Source organism: Oncorhynchus keta, chromosome 29 (assembly GCF_023373465.1).
Source record: "Oncorhynchus keta strain PuntledgeMale-10-30-2019 chromosome 29, Oket_V2, whole genome shotgun sequence".
Taxonomy (NCBI): Eukaryota; Metazoa; Chordata; class Actinopteri; order Salmoniformes; family Salmonidae; genus Oncorhynchus; species Oncorhynchus keta.
This window is the reverse complement of record NC_068449.1, coordinates 7322642-7343669: the sequence shown is the minus strand read 5'-3', so window position 1 is coordinate 7343669 and position 21028 is coordinate 7322642. Positions and strand designations below refer to the sequence as shown.

The 21028-nt window shown below is 44.2% G+C and overlaps 1 protein-coding gene across 2 annotated transcripts in view; it reads left to right on the top strand.

The window, feature by feature from the left end:
• The window catches only part of LOC118362130 (connector enhancer of kinase suppressor of ras 2-like), an 87021-nt gene that overhangs the window by 36140 nt on the left and 29853 nt on the right, over positions 1-21028 (top strand). For both annotated transcript variants that reach the window (XM_052485840.1, XM_052485841.1), the window contains exons 5-9: positions 681-722; positions 4458-4577; positions 13684-13752; positions 14734-14862; positions 16986-17071. In XM_052485840.1, coding sequence (XP_052341800.1) covers positions 681-722; positions 4458-4577; positions 13684-13752; positions 14734-14862; positions 16986-17071 — 446 coding nt within the window. The remainder of the gene's footprint in view (positions 1-680; positions 723-4457; positions 4578-13683; positions 13753-14733; positions 14863-16985; positions 17072-21028) is intronic.

The window sequence follows — 21028 nt, the reverse complement described above, 5'->3', positions numbered from 1 at the left end:
CTGACCCTGTTGTTTTCTACAGGATTCTACTGTGTCTGACCCTGATGTTTTCATTGTGCTCTTTTGACAGGATTCCACACTCCCTGACCCTGTTGTTTTCTACAGGATTCTACTGTGTCTGACCCTGATGTTTTCATTGTGCTCTTTTGACAGGATTCCACACTCCCTGATCCTGTTGTTTTCTACAGGATTCTACTGTGTCTGACCCTGATGTTTTCATTGTGCTCTTTTGACAGGATTCCACACTCCCTGACCCTGTTGTTTTCTACAGGATTCTACTGTGTCTGACCCTGATGTTTTCATTGTGCTCTTTTGACAGGATTCCACACTCCCTGACCCTGTTGTTTTCTACAGGATTCTACTGTGTCTGACCCTGTTGTTTTCTACAGGATTCTACTGTGTCTGACCCTGATGTTTTCTTTTGACAGGATTCTGATCCTGTGTCTGACCCGGTTGTTTTCTACAGGATTCTACTGTGTCTGACCCTGATGTTTTCATTGTGCTCTTTTGACAGGATTCCACACTCCCTGATCCTGTTGTTTTCTACAGGATTCTACTGTGTCTGACCCTGATGTTTTCATTGTGCTCTTTTGACAGGATTCCACACTCTCTGACCCGGTTGTTTTCTACAGGATTCTACTGTGTCTGACCCTGATGTTTTCATTGTGCTCTTTTGACAGGATTCCACAGTTTACGAGAAAGAAAAAGACATCATCTCCATCGTGAGTACACTCATATCCATTGATTTCTTTCCCTCAGCTACTTTCTTTTCTAAATACTGATCCTAATTATTGAATCGAAACATTCATTTCTGTATAATGATTTTAATCATTGAGGGTCAAAGATGAAGTGTGGTGGTGCAACGGATCGGTTGTTTATTCAATAAATCAACGTTTAATTATATCTGGCTCTGCTCAAATAAATGTCTTCTAGACTATTGTAAACATTTCCCCAGAATCTATTTTCATTTTAGTTTGAGTTTTTTCCAGTTCTAATGCAAACAACAACTTAATTAGAAGCATGAGATTTGATACATTGAAATAAATACTGAACAAAAATATAAAAACAACATGCAAGAATTTCAAATATTGTACTAAGTTACAGAAATCAGTCAATTTTAAAAAAATCATTAGGCCCTAATCTATGGATTTCACATGACTGGGCAGGGGTGCTGGGCAGGCTAACCCACTGGGTACAAGCACATTATTCCATCGGTCATTACCCCACCTTTTTAACAAAAAGAAATAAGCTATTTATGCGTATGGAACTTTTCTGGGATCTTTTATTTCAGCTCATTTAACATGGGCCGACACTTTACATGTTGCATTTATATTTTCTTTCAGTGTAGTATGGAGACATATAGCCTGAATTTAAAATGAATCACTAGTCTACAAACAATACCCCATAATGTCAATGAAATTATGTTTAAATAATGTTTAAAAAATGATAAGCTGAAATGTCTTGCGTCAATAAATATTATGTCAAGCCTAAATCAGTTCAGGAGTAAAAATGTTCTTAAGTCATAATAAGTTGTATTGACTCACTCTGTGTGTAATAATAGTGTTTAACATGATTTGAATGAATATCTCATCTCTGTACCCCACACATGCAATTATCTGTAAGGTTCTTCAGTCGAGTAGTGAATTTCAAACACAGATTCAACCACAAACACCAGGGAGGTTTTCAAATGCCTGTCAAAGAAGGGCACCTATTGGTTAAAAAAAAGAAGCAGACATTGAATATCCCTTTGAGCATGCTGAAGATATTAATTACACTTTGGATGGTGTATCAACACATCCAGTCACTACAAAGATACAGGCGTCCTTCCTAACTCAGTTCCCAGAGAGGAAGGAAGCCTGTACAGAATAAAAATATTCTATAACAAGTGACATACAGAAATCTCATTTGAAGAAATCTCGTTTGAAATCTCAGTTTAAGTCGGAAGTTTACATACACCTAGGTTTGAGTCATTAAAACTCGTTTTTCAACCACTCCACAAACTTCTTGTTAACAAACTATAGTTTTGGCAAGTCAGTTAGGACATCTACTTTGTGCATGACACAAGTCATTTTTCCAAAAATTGTTTACAGAAAGATTATTTCACTTATAATTCACTGTATCACAATACCAGTGGGTCAGAGGTTTACATACACCAAGTTGACTGTGTCTTTGAACTTCTTGCAAACTTCCAGAAAATGATGTCATGGCTTTAGAAGCGTCTGATAGGCTAATTGACATGATCTGAGTTAATTGGAGGTGTACCTGTGGATGTATTTCAAGGCCTACCTTCAAACCCAGTGCCTCTTTGCTTGACATGGGAAAATCAAAAGAAATTAGCCAAGACCTCAGGAAAAAAAATTGTAGAACTCCACAAGTCAGGTTCATCCTTGGGAGCAATTTCCAAATGCCTGACGATACCACGTTCATCTGTACAAACAATAGTACACAAGTATAAACACCATGGGCCCACACAGTCGTCATACTGCTCAGGTCTCCTAGATATGAACGTACTTTGGTGCGAAAAGTGCAAATCAATCAAAGAACAACAGCAAAGAACCCTGTGAAGATGCTGGAGGAAACAGGTACAACAGGTACAAAAGTATCTATATCCACAAGTCCTATATCGACATAACCAAAACTGCCATTTAAAAAAAGCCAGACTATGGTTTACAACTGCATATTGGGACAAATATTGTACTTTCCTCTGGTCTGATGAAACAAAAATAGAACTGTTTGGCCATAATGACCATCATTATGTTTGGAGGAAAAAGGGGACGGCTTGCAAGCTAAAGAACACCATCCCAACCGTGAAGCATATGGGAGTGGCATCATCATGTTGTGAGGGTGCTTTGCTACAGGAGGGACTGGTGCACTTAACAAAATAGATGGCATCAGGAGGAAGGACAATTATGTGGATATATTGAAGCAACATCTTAAGACTTCAGTCAGGAAGTTAAAGCTTGGTCGCAAATGGGTCTTCCAAATGGACAATGACCCCAAAGCAAACTTTCAAAGTTGTGGCAAAATGGCTTAAGGACAACAAAGTCAAGGAATTGGAGTGGCCATCAGAAATCCCTGACCTCAATCATATAGAACATTTGTGGGCAGAACTGAAAAATTGTGTGCGAGGAGGCCTACAAACCTGACTCGGTTACACCAGCTCTGTCCGGAGGAAAGGGCAAAAATTCATCCAACTTAGTGTGAGAAGCTTGTGGAAGGCTACCTGAAACGTTTGACACAAGTTAAACAATATAAAGGCAATGCTACCAAATAATAATTGAGTGTATGTGAACTTCTGACCCAGTGGAAATGTTGTATTTTTTTATTTATTTCACCTTTATTTAACCAGGTAAGCTAGTTGAGAACAAGTTCTCATTTACAACTGTCACCTGGCCAAGATAAAGAAAAGCAGTGTGACACAAACAACAACAAAGCGTTACACATGGAGTAAACAAGCGTACCGTCAATAACACAATAGAAAAGAAGAAAGTCTGTATACAGTGTGTGCAAATGGCGTGAGGAGGTAGGGCAATAGATAGGCCATAGTAGCAAAGTAATTACAATTTAGCAGATTAACACTGGAGCGATAGATGTGCAGATGATGATGTATATTGATGTATGATGATATTCTTGTGCAAAAGAGCAGAAAAGTAAATAAAAACAATATGGGGATGAGGTATGTAGATTGGATGGGCTATTTACAGATGGACTACATACAGCTGCAGCGATCGGTTAGCTGCTCAGATAGCTGATGTTTAAAGTTAGTGAGGGACATATGAGTCTCCAGCTTCAGCGATTTTTGCAAATCGTTCCAGTCATTGGCAACAGAGAACTGGAAAGGCAGCCAAAGGAGGTTTTGGCTTTGGGGATGACCAGTGAGATACACCTGTTGGAGCACGTGCTATGGGTGAGTGTTGTTATCATGACCAGTGAGCTGAGATAAGGCGGAGCTTTACCTATTATAGACTTATCGATGACCTGGTGCCAGTGTGTCTGGCGACGAATATGATGCGAGGGCCAGCCGACTAGAGCATACAGGTCGCAGTGGTGGGTGGTATAAGGGGCTTTGGTGACAAAACGGATGGCACTGTGATAGACTGCATCCAGTTTGCCGGGTAGAGTAGTGGAAGCTATTTTGTAGATGACATCGCCAAAGTCGAGGATCGGTAGAATAGTCAGTTTTAAAGAAATTAAAGCTGAAATAAATAATTCTCTACTATTATTCTGACATTTCACATTCTTAAAATAAAGTCGTTATCCTAACTGACCTAAGACAGGGAATTTTTACTTATCAGGATTAAATGTCAGGAATCGTGAAAAACTGAGTTTTTAAATGTATTTGGCTAAGGTGTATGTAAACTTCCGACTTCAACTGTATGTATTCACACCCCTTCACAAGTAGACCCATATAAAATATAAGTGGAACCATTTTTAATGTACAACATCTCCCCCGCCAGTGTCGTCAGTTGGTGGCGGTGTGTGATGAGATTCTGTACTGCAGTCCAGAGGTGCTCCTTACCCACACTGCCCAGCTGGAGAGGGTTGACCTGGTGCCTGTCTTCGACGGCGATCACCTGGTAAGTAGGACACTGTCAGTGTCATTCTAATGAACCAACCAGATCTGCGACAGGCTCTGGCTAACCAATCAGAACATCTGCTATTGAGCCCTGTCTGTATCTCTTACTCTGTCTGTCTCTACCTCTACCTCCTCTCTACTTCCTGTCTCTACCTGTACTTCCTGCCTCTACTTCTACCTCTTGTCTCTACCTCCTCTCTACTTTCTGTCTGTCTCTCTGTCTAACTAATCAGACATAATTTCTTTACATTCCATTCGGAAAGTATTCAGACCCCTTGACTTTTTCCACATTTTGTTACATTACAGCCTTATTCCAAAATTGATTAAATGAAACATTTTCCTCATCAATCTACACACAATACCCCCTAATGACAAAGCGAAAACAGGTTTTAGAAATGTGCGCTAATTTATTACAAATTAAAAACAGAAATACCTTATTTACAGAAGTATTTAGACCCTTTGCTATGAGGCTCGAAATTGAGCTCAGGTACATCCTGTTTCCTTTGATCATCCTTGATGTTTCTACAACTTGATGGGAGTCCACCTGTGGTAAATTCAATTGATTGGACATGATTTGGAAAGGCACACACCTGTCTATATAAGGTCCCACAGTTGACAGTGCATGTCAGAGCAAAAACCAAGACATGAGGTCAAAAGAATTGTCCGTAGAGCTCAGAGACAGGATTGTGTCGGCACAGGGTACCAAAACATGTCTGCAGCATAGAAGGTCCCCAAGAACACAGTGGCCTCCATCATTCTTAAATGGAGAAGTTTGGAACCACCAACACCCTTACTAGAACTGGCCTCCCGGCGAAACGGGAAGAAGGGCCTTGGTCAGTCAGGTGACCAAGAACATGATGGTCACTCTGACAAAGCTCCAGAGTTCCTCTGTGGAGATTGGAGACACTTCCAGGTGGACAACCATCTCTGCAGCACTCTACCAATCAGGATTTTATGGTAGAGTGGCCAGATGGAAGCCACTCTTCAGTAAAAGGCACATGACAGCTTGCTTTGAGTTACTCAAAAGGCCCCTAAAAAAACTCTCAGACCATGAGAAACAAGATTTTATGGTCTGATTAAACCAAGACTCTTTGGCCTGAATTCCAAACGTCACGTCTGGAGGAAACCTGGCACCATCCCTACGGTGAAGCATGTTGTTGGCAGCATCATGCTGTGAGAATGTTTTCCAGCGGCATGGACTGGGAGACTAGTCAGGATTGAGGCAAACATGAACGGAGCAAAGTACAGAGAGATCCCTGATGAAAACCTGCTCCAGTGAGCTCAGGACCTCAGACTAGGGTGAAGGTTCACCTTCCAACAGGACAATGACCCTAAGCACACAGCCAAGACAATGCAGGAGTGGGTTCGGGACATGTCTCTGAATGTCCTTGAGTTGCCCAGCCAAAGCCCGGACTTGAACCTGATCGTCCATCTCTGGAGAGACCTGAAAATAGCTGTGCAGTGACGCTCCCCATCCAACCTGACAGGGCTTGAGAGGACCTGGGAGAAACTCTCCAAATACAGGTGTGTCAAGCTTGAGGCGTTATACCCAAGAAGACTTGAGGCTGTAATCTCTGCCAAAGATGCCTCAACAAAGTACTGAGTAAAGGGTCTGAATACTTATGTAAATTTGATATTTTATTTTTTTATACATTCGCAAAAACAAGCTGTTTTAGCTTTGTCGTTATGGGGGATTGTGTGTAGATTGAGAAATAAAAAAAATATTTTAGAATAAGGCTGTAACGTAACTGTGGAAAAATGATTTGTTTTGAATACTTTCCTGAATGCACTGCTGAGTGTCCTTTAGGGATGACTCACGTTCTCGTCCTCTCTCTATGCTCTACTTCTCTCACACTCTGTACTCCTTATTTCATTTCTGTTTCATCATTCTCTCTGATCCTTTATTCAAACTTCTTGTACACTTTCTCCTCGGCCTAGCTCTCTCGCTCTATCCAATCAGTCCTCAATCGACCTCCTCTTTTGTTATAGGTGTCTCATTTGCTCTCCTTTTCTCTTTGCTTCTCTCTCTCTCCTACGTTTTCTGATGTTTTTTTTCCTCAGTTTTTAGTTTTCACTCCGTCAAGGTAAAGTTTCACCATCACCCGTAGACAGCGTTTAAAGTTTGGGAAAGCTATTTTATTCGGGGGGGGGGGGATAACATTCTATGATAAAGCATTGCATGGTTCTAACATCGCCTACTATTACTAATGTGATGAGTAGATTGGATAGTCATAAATTAGGCTAATAATCTAGCTGACGCACTGTTCGCAAAAAATATGGTTCTCCTTTCCTTGTCCTTTTCCTTTGCACATTCACAACTCAGCCCCAGCTAGAGGGACATTTTCTAGGAGGATCTGAGAAATATCTGACACATCCACAGCTCAGCCCCAGCTAGAGGGACATTTTCTAGGAGGATCTGAGAAATATCTGACACATCCACAGCTCAGCCCCAGCTAGAGGGACATGTTCTAGGAGGATCTGAGAAATATCTGACACATCCACAACTCAGCCCCAGCTAGAGGGACATGTTCTAGGAGGATCTGAGAAATATCTGACACATCCACAGCTCAGCCCCAGCTAGAGGGACATTTTCTAGGAGGATCTGAGAAATATCTGACACATCCACAGCTCGGCCCCAGCTAGAGGGAAATGTTCTAGGAGGATCTGAGAAATATCTGACACATCCACAGCTCAGCCCCAGCTAGAGGGGCATTCCACAAACGCATTTCATGCAATTCTCCATTACTTTATTATCTATGACTGGAGACCATTAGCATACTCTTTAAAATCACAAAATGACAGGGAATGCTGATCAGCTGACACTGACAAACTAAGCTCAATAAAAACAACCTTGTCTTGAATGCAACCATCTAATCGAGGCCTATGAAAGGGGAAATGCATGTTGTAGGCTATGACGTCTCTCTTGCCTGGAGGAGGAAATGATTGTCCTAAAAAACTTGGCACAGACTCACCTAATGATAAAGAGAGTGAATATGCGCTACAAAATCAACTGGAATATGCTCTCTGCTATTGTGGCAATAAGATTGCTGGCTTAATAGCCTATTGGGAGTTTTTCACATTTTGATAGCCTAACTAAAGACCATCTGATCTTTGTCTCCTCTCTTTTGTGTTTTTCCCACAATTAGTATTTTTAAATATTGTATTGTGATTGGCTTACGCCTATTTTAGTTGCTTTTCACTGACAGCCGCAAATCAATGATCAGCTCTGATGTTTGCTACACGCGCTGCCCAAATTGTAGGCTTCCCAAACTCTGTGCTTCCAGGCTGTATGCGCTTGTGATTTTAAAACAATCCTCAGCTATTTAAAAATAAGAATAATAATAATAAAAAGCAAATGATCATCTGTGGCAGATCATGCTCTCTGGTGTAGTGTTTTGAAGGATTTCATTTATTTTTGTTAGGGGAAGCTTTTGGACACGCCACCTATGCCACCACTCCTATGCCACCACTCCTATGCCACCACTCCTATGCCACCACTCCTATGCCACCACTCCTATGCCACCACTCCTATGCCACCACTCCTATGCCACCACTCCTATGCCACCACTCCTATGCCACCACTCATATGCCACCACTCATATGCCACCACTCATATGCCACCACTCCTATGCCACCACTCCTATGCCACCACTCCTATGCCACCACTCATATGCCACCACTCATATGCCACCACTCATATGCCACCACTCCTATGCCACCACTCCTATGCCACCACTCCGATGCCACCACTCATATGCCACCACTCATATGCCACCACTCATATGCCACCACTCCTATGCCACCACTCCTATGCCACCACTGCTATGCCACCACTCCTATGCCACCACTCCTATGCCACCACTCCTATGCCACCACTGCTATGCCACCACTCCTATGCCACCATTCCTATGCCACCACTCCTATGCCACCACTCCTATGCCACCACTGCTATGCCACCACTATCAATCAATCAAATGTATTTCTGAAGCCCTTCTTACATCAGCTGATGTCACAAAGTGCTGTAACAGAAACCCAGCCTAAAACCCCAAACAGCAAGCAATGCAGGTGTAGAACCATGATCAAATGTATGTGGACATCTGCTTGTCGAACATCTCATTCCAAAATCACGGCCATTAATACGGAGTTGGTTTCCCCTTTGCTGCCATGACAGCCTCCACTCTTCTGGGAAGGCTTTCCACTACATGTTGGAACATTGCTGGGAACTCGGTAATGAGTGTTGCAACAGAGGACGGACGTTTTTTACGTGTTATATGCTTCAGCACTCGGCGGTGCCATTCTGTGAGCTCGTGTGGCCTTCAGCACTCGGCGGTGCCATTCTGTGAGCTTGTGTGGCCTTCAGCACTCGGCGGTGCCATTCTGTGAGCTTGTGTGGCCTTCAACTTCTCGGCTGAGCTCCGAGACGCTTCCACTTCACAATAACAGCACTTACAGTTGACCAGGGCAGCTCTAGCATGAAAGAAATTTGTCGAACTGACTTGTTGGAAAGGTGGCATCCTATGACGGTGACATGTTGAAAGTCACGGAGTTCTTCAGTAAGGCCTTTCTACTGCCAATGTTTGTCTGTGGAGATTGCATGGCTGTGTGCTTGATTTTTATACACCTGTCAGTAACGGTTGTGGCTGAAATAGAAAAATCCACTAATTTGAAGGGGCGCCCACTGTGGGAGCACACCCTCTGACCAGAGCACCCACTGTGGGAGCACACCCTCTGACCAGAGCACCCACTGTGGGAGCACACCCTCTGACCAGAGCACCCACTGTGGGAGCACACCCTCTGACCAGAGCACCCACTGTGGGAGCACACCCTCTGACCAGAGCACCCACTGTGGGAGCACACCCTCTGACCAGGGCACCCACTGTGGGAGCGGCCATTTTGTATTGTTGTTTTAAAGAAAAGAAGAAGAAGAAGAAGAAGAGGGAACAAAAAGCAAGTTGACAGTTGGGGGCGATGTGACCTGTCAGAGTGATTGGTTAGAATAGATCATTTGGGGTCATTGTTAATACCTTGTCTGACTGGGGCTATCTTCTGGGAGCAAGGTAATGGTTGTTGAAGTGGAGAGAGTGATGACCGTAGTCTGGTGTGTGTCACATTGCACTGCAGCGATGTTAAAAAACCCTGTTGTGTTTTAAATGCACGAACCCACTGGGACATGAGCCCACTGATGTGTTTCAAAGGCAACATGCAAGGCAGCGATCGCTTTCACCTTATCCAATGAGAGTTATGGAACCAGGTCTGTCTCTCATCCTCCCATCATCACGGATCTCTCCCTTCATCTTCAGGCAACAACTGGGCAGTGTTCATTAGGGCAGCAAACGGAAGAAAACAAACTGAAACAGGGAGGTGCAGGGCGCACCGGTTTGAGTCAAGAACTGCAAAGCTGCTGTTTTTTTCACGGCCAACAGTTTCCCCGTGTGTATCAAGAATGGTCCACCACCCAAAGGACATCCAGCCACCTGGACACTCGATATTAGGAAGGTGTACAGCACTCAGTGTACAGCACTCAGTGTACAGCACCCAGTGTACAGCACCCAGTGTACAGCACCCAGTGTACAGCACTCAGTGTACAGCACTCAGTGTACAGCACTCAGTGTACAGCACATTTAGAACTGAAGTAGAATGAATTTCAAGAGATGTTTGGGGGTTTGATTGCTGTGTAAGATGTTTAATTATGTTGCGACTTTTGGCTAATTAATATTCAAGATAATTGACTGATTAATTACTGGGAAAATAAGTTGATCAGACTTATTTGATTATTTATTTGATTTGGTTATCCTATCGAAATTAATCTGAGGGGCCCCATTACGGGTTGGATTATAGAGAGGCCCTTAAATTCATTCTCAGTAGTTATCGTTAACCGTTATACCATGAATCTTATATTAACAATAGGCTTAGTCAACAGTGAATTTAATATATTCTCATTCTGAACAGTTGAGATGCTCTAAAACCTCAAGCACCCAATTGCTTGCAAATGAACTCAATGCCACAAATAATTCACTGAAGGTTTTTTTCTATCCTTCCCCCTCTCAACCCTGTCCTTCAGAGCCCAATGGGCTATTACCATTACATTTTCAATGCACTTACTCTAAACAAAACCCAATAGGAGTAATGGCTTGTATTGCCTTGACATGCGGAAGGTCTGGTGTTCTGAATATGAGTGTGTGTGTGTGTGTGTGTGTGTGTGTGTGTGTGTGTGTGTGTGTGTGTGTGTGTGTGTGTGTGTGTGTGTGTGTGTGTGTGTGTGTGTGTGTGTGTGTGTGTGTGTGCGTGCGCCCTTGCATGCGTGTGTGAATACTGTGTATTTAAAAATGTAATTTGTTAGCTAACATCAGTCTGCCATAGAGGGAGAATTAATAAGTGCTTTGTAAAAAGCCCACAAATATCAGGGGATTACCACCCTAGATAGAATCTGTAGGAAACATGAACCTTGTGGCATCGTCTGTAAACCAGTATAATCTCAGTATAATGATGCCGCTATTAACTATAAAGGCGTAATGTTTATCACAAGCTGTTAGTGGGAGGGCTGTTCGCACTTCATACCGCTCTGGGCAAAAGTAGTCCAGTATATAGGGAATAGGTTGCCATTTTGGATGCACCTACTGGCCTGGGGCGGCAGGGTAGCCTAGTGGTTAGAGCAATGGACTAGTAACCGAAAGGTTGCAAGTTCAAATCCCCGAGCTGACAAGGTACAAAATCTGTCGTTCTGCCCCTGTTCAGGCAGTTAACCTGTTCCTAGGCCGTCATTGAAAATAAGAATTTGTTCTTAACTGACTTGCCTAGTTAAATAAAGGTCAAATTTAAAAAAAGGTAATGCACTGGCTGTGTTAGGAATCTTACTGAATCTTACTGCACATGTTATTTTTCTATTTATTTATTTAACCTTTTATTTAACTAGGCAAGTCAGTTAAGAACAAATTCTTATTTACAATGATGGCCTACCCCAGCCAAACCCTAACCCTGTTGATGCTTGGGACAGCCAAACCCTAACCCGCTCTATGGGACTCCCAATCACAGCCGGTTGTGATACAGCCTGGAATCGAACCAGAGTTTGTAGTGAATCCTCTTGCACTGAAATGCAGTGCCTTAGACCGCTGTGCAACTCGGGAGTTATCTAGAATTATTAGTGGGGATTTAGTGTTGTGAAAGAGGATGGCTACTTAAATTAGTGAAATGATCGTAGGTGAAATAGCTGAGTGAAATGTCCTGCTTGGTTGAAGGAGGTTGCATAGTTAGGGCCAAGAGTTTTTTTTTTTACCATGTGACCTGATTATGGGGGGGGGGGTGTAACTCAATGTACTTTAAAATGACTGAAACCATATTGAGGCCCGCCAGACCTCATTGAAGACCAAACACAGCCTCTGGGGCTAAATGAGGTGGACACACCTGCTCTACAGGCTGTTACTAGGCCCTGGAGTTTTTCTTTGTCAGGTGACCAGGAAAAACTCTTTGAATTACACATATTGTTTACATATAAGCAACTCCATTCCGACAGTAAAATCCATCCTGACTCGGTTATGTCTGAAACTAGCCTGGTCCCAGATTTCTATGTGCTTTTGCCTTCTCCATTGTCATTGTTTGGCATGACAATTCCATAAGAAGTTTGCAAGAGAGCAGAAACCAACGAGCATCCAGGCTAGGATACTAACTCTACGGAATCCGCTTTAACAGTACATTGAAGTAATGAGTGATGAATGAGGTTTATCCGGACTTTATAGGCTGGGGTTTGGTTATACTCACCCAGTCAGATGAAGGCTTGCCAGGGAAAGGAGAGGGAACAGTGTTTTAGTACAATCTCTCCTCTGGGATAGCCTGCCTGGGATAAAGATGTTTACTCCTAATGGAGTCTATCTGAAGCATTCTGGATGCCATCTAACTTCCGAGCGAGAGATACCATTTGTTTATAATTAGGATCCCCGTTAGCCGACGCCAATGGCGACAGCTAGTCTTAGTGGGGTCCGTCTCACAACGAGAAATACATTACAGACAAAATACTTTAAAATTGACATACATTTACATGAGATAGAAGGGAGTTCCATGCACTTATGATACTGTACTTTTCCCTGAATTTGTTCTGGACCTGGGTACTGTGAAAAGACCCCTGGTGGCATGTCTGGTGGGGTAAGTGTGTGCATTGAGTGTGGCGTCAAAAAAGCACAGTATCTCTTTATTATGAACAGACCTCTTCCCCATCTTTACAACCATTGAATATATATGTTTTGACCGTGACAGTTTACAATCTAAGGTAACATCAAGTGATTTAGTCTCCTCAACTTGTTCAACAGCCACACCATTCATTACCAGATTAAGCTAAGGTATAGAATTCAAGGAATGATTTGTACCAAATACAATGCTCTTAGTTTTAGAGATGTTCAGGACCAGTTTATTACTGGCCACCCATTCCAAAACTGACTTCAATTCCTTGTTAAGGATTTCTGAAACTTCATTGGCTGTGTCTGCTGACACATATGGTTGAGTCATCGGCATACATGGGGACACACATTTTGTTAAATGCCAGTGGCAGGTCATTGGTAAAAATAGCAAAGGGTAGAGGGCCTAGAGAGCTGCCCTGCGGCACACCACACTTTACACGTTTGACATTAGAGAAGCTTCCATTAAAGAAAACTTGCTGAGTTATATATTTTGATAGATAGATATATCTGAATCCACAATATGGCAGAGGTTGAAAAGCCATACAGTAAGATTTCTCAACAATAGGTTATGGTCAATAATATCAAAGGTTGTACTGAAATCTACCAGTACAGCTCCCAAAATCTTCTTAGCAATTTTTTTCAACCAATCATCAGTCATTTGTGTCTGTGCAGTACATGTTGAATGCCCTTCTCTATAAGCATGCTGAAAGTCTTGTTCATGTTTACAGGGAAATAGCAGTGTATTTGGTACGCAATGACTGACATGACAAGAGGAAAACTGATGATGCACTACCCAATTTAGAACTTGCACCTTGCATTGAACCAGTTAAGATCAAAGGTCAAAACGCAGTGGATGTCACATCCATCATGAGGCTGTAGTGTGCTGTGACTGTCATACAGTCTCCAATAGTTGTGTATCTATCTGCTTATCTTTGGCAGTCACCCTCGGACGTCTGTGACAAGATATTAGCTGGGGACGAGGTGATCCAAGTCGATGACCAAATAGTGGTGAGTATATTGTGCACACACACACACACACACTGGCTGAGTCTGGCCCAGCCAAGTCTGGCCCATAATGATTATGATTATGACTGTAATAACGTTATCTGCCAGAGTGGAGACTTGATCTGATAGTCATTGTCATTATCAGAGATGAAATCTAATGAGAGAGTTGAGCCATAAAGGTCTTAATTGTGTAACTCAGAGACCATGGGTGTTAACTGGTAATAGAATTTACATATCGCTATAAGAATTGATTCCATGCATTAAATAAAACATCTAATTGATTTATTGATTTATTGGAAAAATGTATCATAAGCAAAAAGTGAATCAATGGTCCCAGATCTGTTTATGCTGTCTTGCCAGACCATGGCAGATGGCACAAACGAGATCTCAGACCAGGCTAAATCAATGCTGTACAACATTGGGATTTCCATTATGCTGAATGAATAGGTTGCACTGTATGTTATGACGTGTTACTTTCTTTTTGTCATGTTAGTGTAGGTCATAGTAGACTAGACTAGTAGTTCAACGGTGCTTGATTGAGCTTGTCTGGAGCAAATAGAACCAATGATTGAGCTTGTCTGAAGCAAATAGAACCAATGATTGAACTTGTCTGGAGCAAATAGAACCAATGATTGAGCTTGTCTGGAGCAAATAGAACCAATGATTGAGCTTGTCTGGAGCAAATAGAACCAATGATTGAGCTTGTCTGGAGCAAATAGAACCAATGATTGAGCTTGTCTGGAGCAAATAGAACCAATGGGAAAAGCCCCAAAAGTACAAAGCCCACCCATTTGGCACTGCAGGCAGGCTCTAGCACAGGGGTGGGCAACTCCAGTCCTCTGATTGGGTGTCACAGTTTTTCCCCAGCCCCAGTTAACACACCTGGCTCCAATTTAGCCTATACTATTCAATTCCAGGTCGAGCTCATTATATATTATCTGGGTCTATATAAACTACAAGTCCCATGGTGCTGTGCTCTGTCAGGTTGGCTGGAGCAGGAATAACCTGTTGAAGAAACTACAGGAGAACCCCAGTGGGGTGACCCTGGTCCTCAAGAAGATCCCCGTGTCCCTGAATCACAAAGACACACCCCAACAGCCCCCCTGCCCAAAGGTTGGTTATTATACAGTGTGAAACACACACACACACACACACACACACACACACACACACACACACACACACACACACACACACACACACACACACACACACACACACACACACCACATTCTTATTTTCTTCAGGCCCATATTCACCACTACCTACGTTCATCATTCCACCACACCACCACAGACTGGACCCAGGATACATAGGATCAATACTCACTAGTTCATCATAAGTGACTTTTTCCTGACCACTGGTACTGACATAACATACTGTAATACTTTCTGGAAGGAGTAGGAAAAAGGAGTGTTTGTGTAATGTCTATAAGAGGAGGCTGGTGGGATGAGCTATAGGAGGGTGGGTGCTCATTGTAACATGTAACAAATGGAACGGAGACCGTGGACAACCCCCTGTTGTTCTCTGCAAACATCAAAGCAGTGACTCCCTCCTGCAGGTTCATGCTCTACAATATCCGTAAGGTACGACCCTACCTCACGCAGGAAGGGGTCCTAATCCAGGCACTTGTCATCTCCCGTCTGGACTACTGCAACACGCTGTTGACTGGGCCATGAAACACCTGCAATTTATCCAGAATGCTACAGTCTGCCTGGTGTGCAACCTTCCCAAGTTCTTCCATACCATCCTGCTCCTCCACGCTGAATTCCAGTCGAAGTTCGCATCCACTACAAGACCATGGTACTTGCCTATGGAACAGCAAGAGGAACTGCCTCTCCCTAACATCAGGCTATGTTCAAACCCTACACCACAGCTCAAGTACTCCGTTCTGCCACCTCTGGTCTCTTGCCCCCCACCCCTACGGGAGGGCAGCTCCCGCTCTGCTCAGTCAAAGCTCTTCTCTGTCCTGGAACCCCAATGGTGGAACCAGCTTCCCCCTGAAGCTAGGACAGCAGAGTCCCTGCCCATATTTCTGAAAATGTCTGAAACCCTACCTCTTAAAAGAGTATCTTAAATATTCCCCCAGCCTCTCCCCCCCTCACACACACACACACACTGACAGAACACAGACACCGAGAACCATGTGAATCAGTCATGACGCTTGCTTTCTTGCGTGTCCAGAAGCAGGTGCCTTGGTTTTGTTGTTTGTGTCAGGGCTGTCTGTTGGAGCGTGAATCTTTGTTTGTTTGCTTACGTGTTGGTGTGTGTGTGTGTGTGTCCGTCCCGCGGGTGAATGGAGGCTGACGTGGAGGATGTCATGCGGATCATAAACTTTTTGCCCTGAAGGCTCAGAACACACTCACACACACACACACACACACACACACACACACACACACACACACACACACACACACACACACACACACACACACACACACACACACACACTCTCTCACACACTCATGAACTCTCACAAACACACACACACTCTCACAAACATACTCACAAACACACTCACTCTCACAAACATGCACACCCACACACTCATACTCACAAACACACTCACAAACACACACATACTCTCAAACACACACACACTCACAAACACACACACTCAAACACACACATACTCTCACACATACACACGCACTCTCACAAACAAACACGCACGCACACACTCTCATAAACACACACGCACTCTCACAAACACACGCACACACACACTCTCACAAACACACACGCACACTCTCACAAACATACTCACAAACACAAATACACACACTCACAAACATACACACACACATTCTCACACACACACACACTCTCTCACACACACACTCTCTCACACACACACACACACTCTCACGCACACACATACGCACTCTCTCACACACACACACACACACACACACACACTCTCACACACACGCACTCTCACACACACGCACTCTCACACACGCAATCTCACACACACGCACTCAAACACACACACACAAATGCACACACTCTCACAAACGCACACACACAACACACTCTCACACACGCACACACACTCTCACAAACGCGCACACACAACACACTCACAAACGCACACTCTCTCTCTCACACACACACACACACACACTGCATTAAAAGGAACTATGCACAGTTTCCAACTTCACACCTTCTCTCTTCATCTGAAGTGACCAGAGTGGGCGGGGGGTTAACACACTATGCTGGCTGGTTTTCAGGAAGAAGAAGAAGAGGGGGAAGAGGGCAATCAGAGATTCTCCGTATTGGAGAGAGTAGCAGCCTCGGTTAGGTCCCTTTCATTCAGGTGAGTACAAACTCTATCTATCTCTCTCTCTCTCTCACACACACACACACACACACACACACACACACACACACACACACACACACACACACACACACACACACACACACACACACACACACACACACACACACACACACACACACACACACACACACACACACACACACACACACACACACACACACACACACACACACACACACACACACACACACACACATCAGACAAATGTGTATTATTATTATTTTATTTCACCTTTATTTAACCAGGTAGGCTTGTTGAGAACAAGTTCTCATTTACAACTGAGACCTAGCCAAGATAAAGCAAACCAGTGTGACACAAACAACAACACAGAGTTACACATAAACAAACGTACAGTCAATAACACAATAGAAGAGTATTTACAGTGTGTGCAAATGAGGTAAGTTAAGGCAATAAACAGGCCATGGTGGCGAAGTAATTACAATTTAGCAATTAAACATTGAAGTGATAGATGTGCAGAAGATGCATGTGCAAGTAGAGATACTGGGGTGCAAAGGAGCAAAAAAGAATAATAACGATATGGGGATGAGGTAGTTGGATGGGCTATTTACAGATGGGCTATTTACAGATGGGATATTTACAGATGGGCTATTTACAGATGAGATATTTACAGATGGGTGGTTTACAGATGGGCTATTTAAGATGGCATATTTACAGATGGACTATTTACAGATGGGCTATTTACAGATGGGCTATTTACAGATGGGCTATTTACAGATGCAATGATCTGTGAGCTGCTTTGACAGCTGATGCTTAAAGTTAGTGAGGGACATATGAGTCTACAGCTTCAGCAATTTTTGCAATTCATTCCAATCATTGGCAGTAGAGAACTAGAAGTCCTTCTGTAGCTCAGTTGGTAGAGCATGGCGCTTGTAACGCCAGGGTAGTGGGTTCAATTCCCGGGACCACCCATACATAGAATGTATGCACACATGACTGTAAGTCGCTTTGGATAAAAGCGTCTGCTAAATGGCATATATTATATTATTATATATTATTATTATATATTAAGGAAAGGAGGCCAAAGGAGGAATTGGCTTTGGGGGTGACCAGTGAAATTTACCTGCTGGAGAGCGCGCTACAGGTGGGTGCTGCTATGGTGACCAGTGAGCTGAGATAAGGCGGGGCTTTACCTAGCAAAGACTTATAGATGACCTGGAGCCAGTGGGTTTGGCGACGAGAGTGAAGCGAGAGGTCGCAGTGGTGGGTAGTATATGGTACTTTGGTGACAAAACAGAAGGCACTGTGATAGAATACATCCAGTTTGCTGAGTAGAGTGTCGGAAGCTATTTTGTAAATGACATCGCTGAAGTCAAGGATTGGTAGGAGAGTCAGTTTCATGAGGGTATGTTTGGCAGCATGAGTGAAGGAGGCTTTGTTGCTAAATAGGAAGCCGATTCTAGATTTAACTTTGGATTGGAGATGCTTAATGTGAGTCTGGAAGAAGAGTTTACAGTCTAACCAGACACTTAGGTACTTAGGTATTTGTAGTTGTCCACATATTCTAAGTCAGAACTGTCCAGAGTAGTGATGCTGGACGGGTGGGCAGCTGCGGGCAGCGATCAGTTGAAGAGCATGCATTTAGTTTTACTTGCATTTAGGAGCAGTTGGAAGCCACTGAAGGAGTGTTGTATGGCATTGAAGCTCGTCTGGAGGTTAGTTAACCCAGTGTCCAAAGAAGGGCCAGAAGTATACAGAATGGTGTCGTCTGCGTAGAGGTGGATCAGAGAATCACCAGCAGCAAGAGCGACGTCATTGATATATACAGAGAAGAGAGTCGGCCCGAGAATTGAACCCTGTGTCACCCCCATTGAGACTGCCAGAGGTCCGGACAAACAGGCCCTCCGATTTGAGACACTGAACTCTATCTGAGTAGGAGTTGGTGAACCAGGCGAGGCAGTCATTTGAGAAACCAAGGCTATTGAGTCTGCCGATGAGAATGCGGTGATTGACAGAGTCGAAAGCCTTGGCCAGGTCGATGACGACGGCTGCACAGTACTGTCTTTTACCGATGGTGGTTATGATAACGTTTAGTACCTTGAGCGTGGCTGAGGTGCACCCATGATCAGCTCGTAAACCAGATTGCATAGTGTAGAAGGTACGGTGTTTGTAAATTTAGCTTTTGAAGACCTTAGAAAGGCAGGGTAGAATAGATATAGGTCTGTAACAGTTTGGGTCTAGATTGTCTCCCCCTTTGAAGAAAGGGTTGACCGCAGCAGCTTTCCAATCTTTGGGAATCTCAGACGATACGAAAGAGAGGGTGAACAGGCTAGTAATAGGAGCTGCAAAAATTGCGGTGGATAATTTTGGAAAGAGAGGGTGCCAGATTGTCTAGCACAGCTGATTTGTAGGGGTCCACATTTTGCAGCTCTTTTATTACATCAGCTATCTGGATTTGTGTGAAGGAGAAATGGGGTGGGTGAGTTGCTGTGGAGGGTGCAGACACACAAACTCACAGGACACACACACACACACACACACGGACACACTACACTCACAGGACACGGACACATTCACAGGACACACACACGGACACACACTCACAGGACACACACACACACATTACATTTAAGTCATTTAGCAGACGCTCTTATCCAGAGCGACTTACAAATTGGTGCATTCACCTTATGACATCCAGTGGAACAGCCACTTTACAATAGTGCATCTAAATCTTTTAGGAGGGGGTGAGAAGGATTACTTATCCTATCCTAGGTATTCCTTAAAGAGGTGGGGTTTCAGGTGTCTCCGGAAGGTGGTGATTGACTCCGCTGTCCTGGCGTCGTGAGGGAGTTTGTTCCACCATTGGGGGCCAGAGCAGCGAACAGTTTTGACTGGGCTGAGCGGGAATTGTACTTCCTCAGTGGTAAGGAGGCGAGCAGGCCAGAGGTGGATGAACGCAGTGCCCTTGTTTGGGTGTAGGGCCTGATCAGAGCCTGGAGGTACTGAGGTGCCGTTCCCCTCACAGCTCCGTAGGCAAGCACCATGGTCTTGTAGCGGATGCAAGCTTCAACTGGAAGCCAGTGGAGAGAGCGGAGGAGCGGGGTGACGTGAGAGAACTTGGGAAGGTTGAACACCAGACGGGCTGCGGCGTTCTGGATGAGTTGTAGGGGTTTAATGGCACAGGCAGGGAGCCCAGCCAACAGCGAGTTGCAGTAATCCAGACGGGAGATGACAAGTGCCTGGATTAGGACCTGCGCCGCTTCCTGTGTGAGGCAGGGTCGTACTCTGCGGATGTTGTAGAGCATGAACCTACAGGAACGGGCCACCGCCTTGATGTTAGTTGAGAACGACAGGGTGTTGTCCAGGATCACGCCAAGGTTCTTAGCGCTCTGGGAGGAGGACACAGTTGAGTTGTCAACCGTGATGGCGAGATCATGGAACGGGCAGTCCTTCCCCGGGAGGAAGAGCAGCTCCGTCTTGCCGAGGTTCAGCTTGAGGTGGTGATCCGTCATCCACACTGATATGTCTGCCAGACATGCAGGTGATCGCCACCTGGTCATCAGAAGGGGGAAAGGAGAAGATTAATTGTGTGTCGTCTGCATAGCAATGATAGGAGAGACCATGTGAGGTTATGACAGAGCCAAGTGACTTGGTGTATAGCGAGAATAGGAGAGGGCCTAGAACAGAGCCCTGGGGGACACCAGTGGTGAGAGCGCGTGGTGAGGAGACAGATTCTCGCCACGCCACCTGGTAGGAGCGACCTGTCAGGTAGGACGCAATCCAGCGTGGGCCGCGCCGGAGATGCCCAACTCGGAGAGGGTGGAGAGGAGGATCTGATGGTTCACAGTATCGAAGGCAGCCGATAGGTCTAGAAGGATGAGAGCAGAGGAGAGAGAGTTAGCTTTAGCGGTGCGGAGCGCCTCCGTGATGCAGAGAAGAGCAGTCTCAGTTGAATGTCTAGTCTTGAAACCT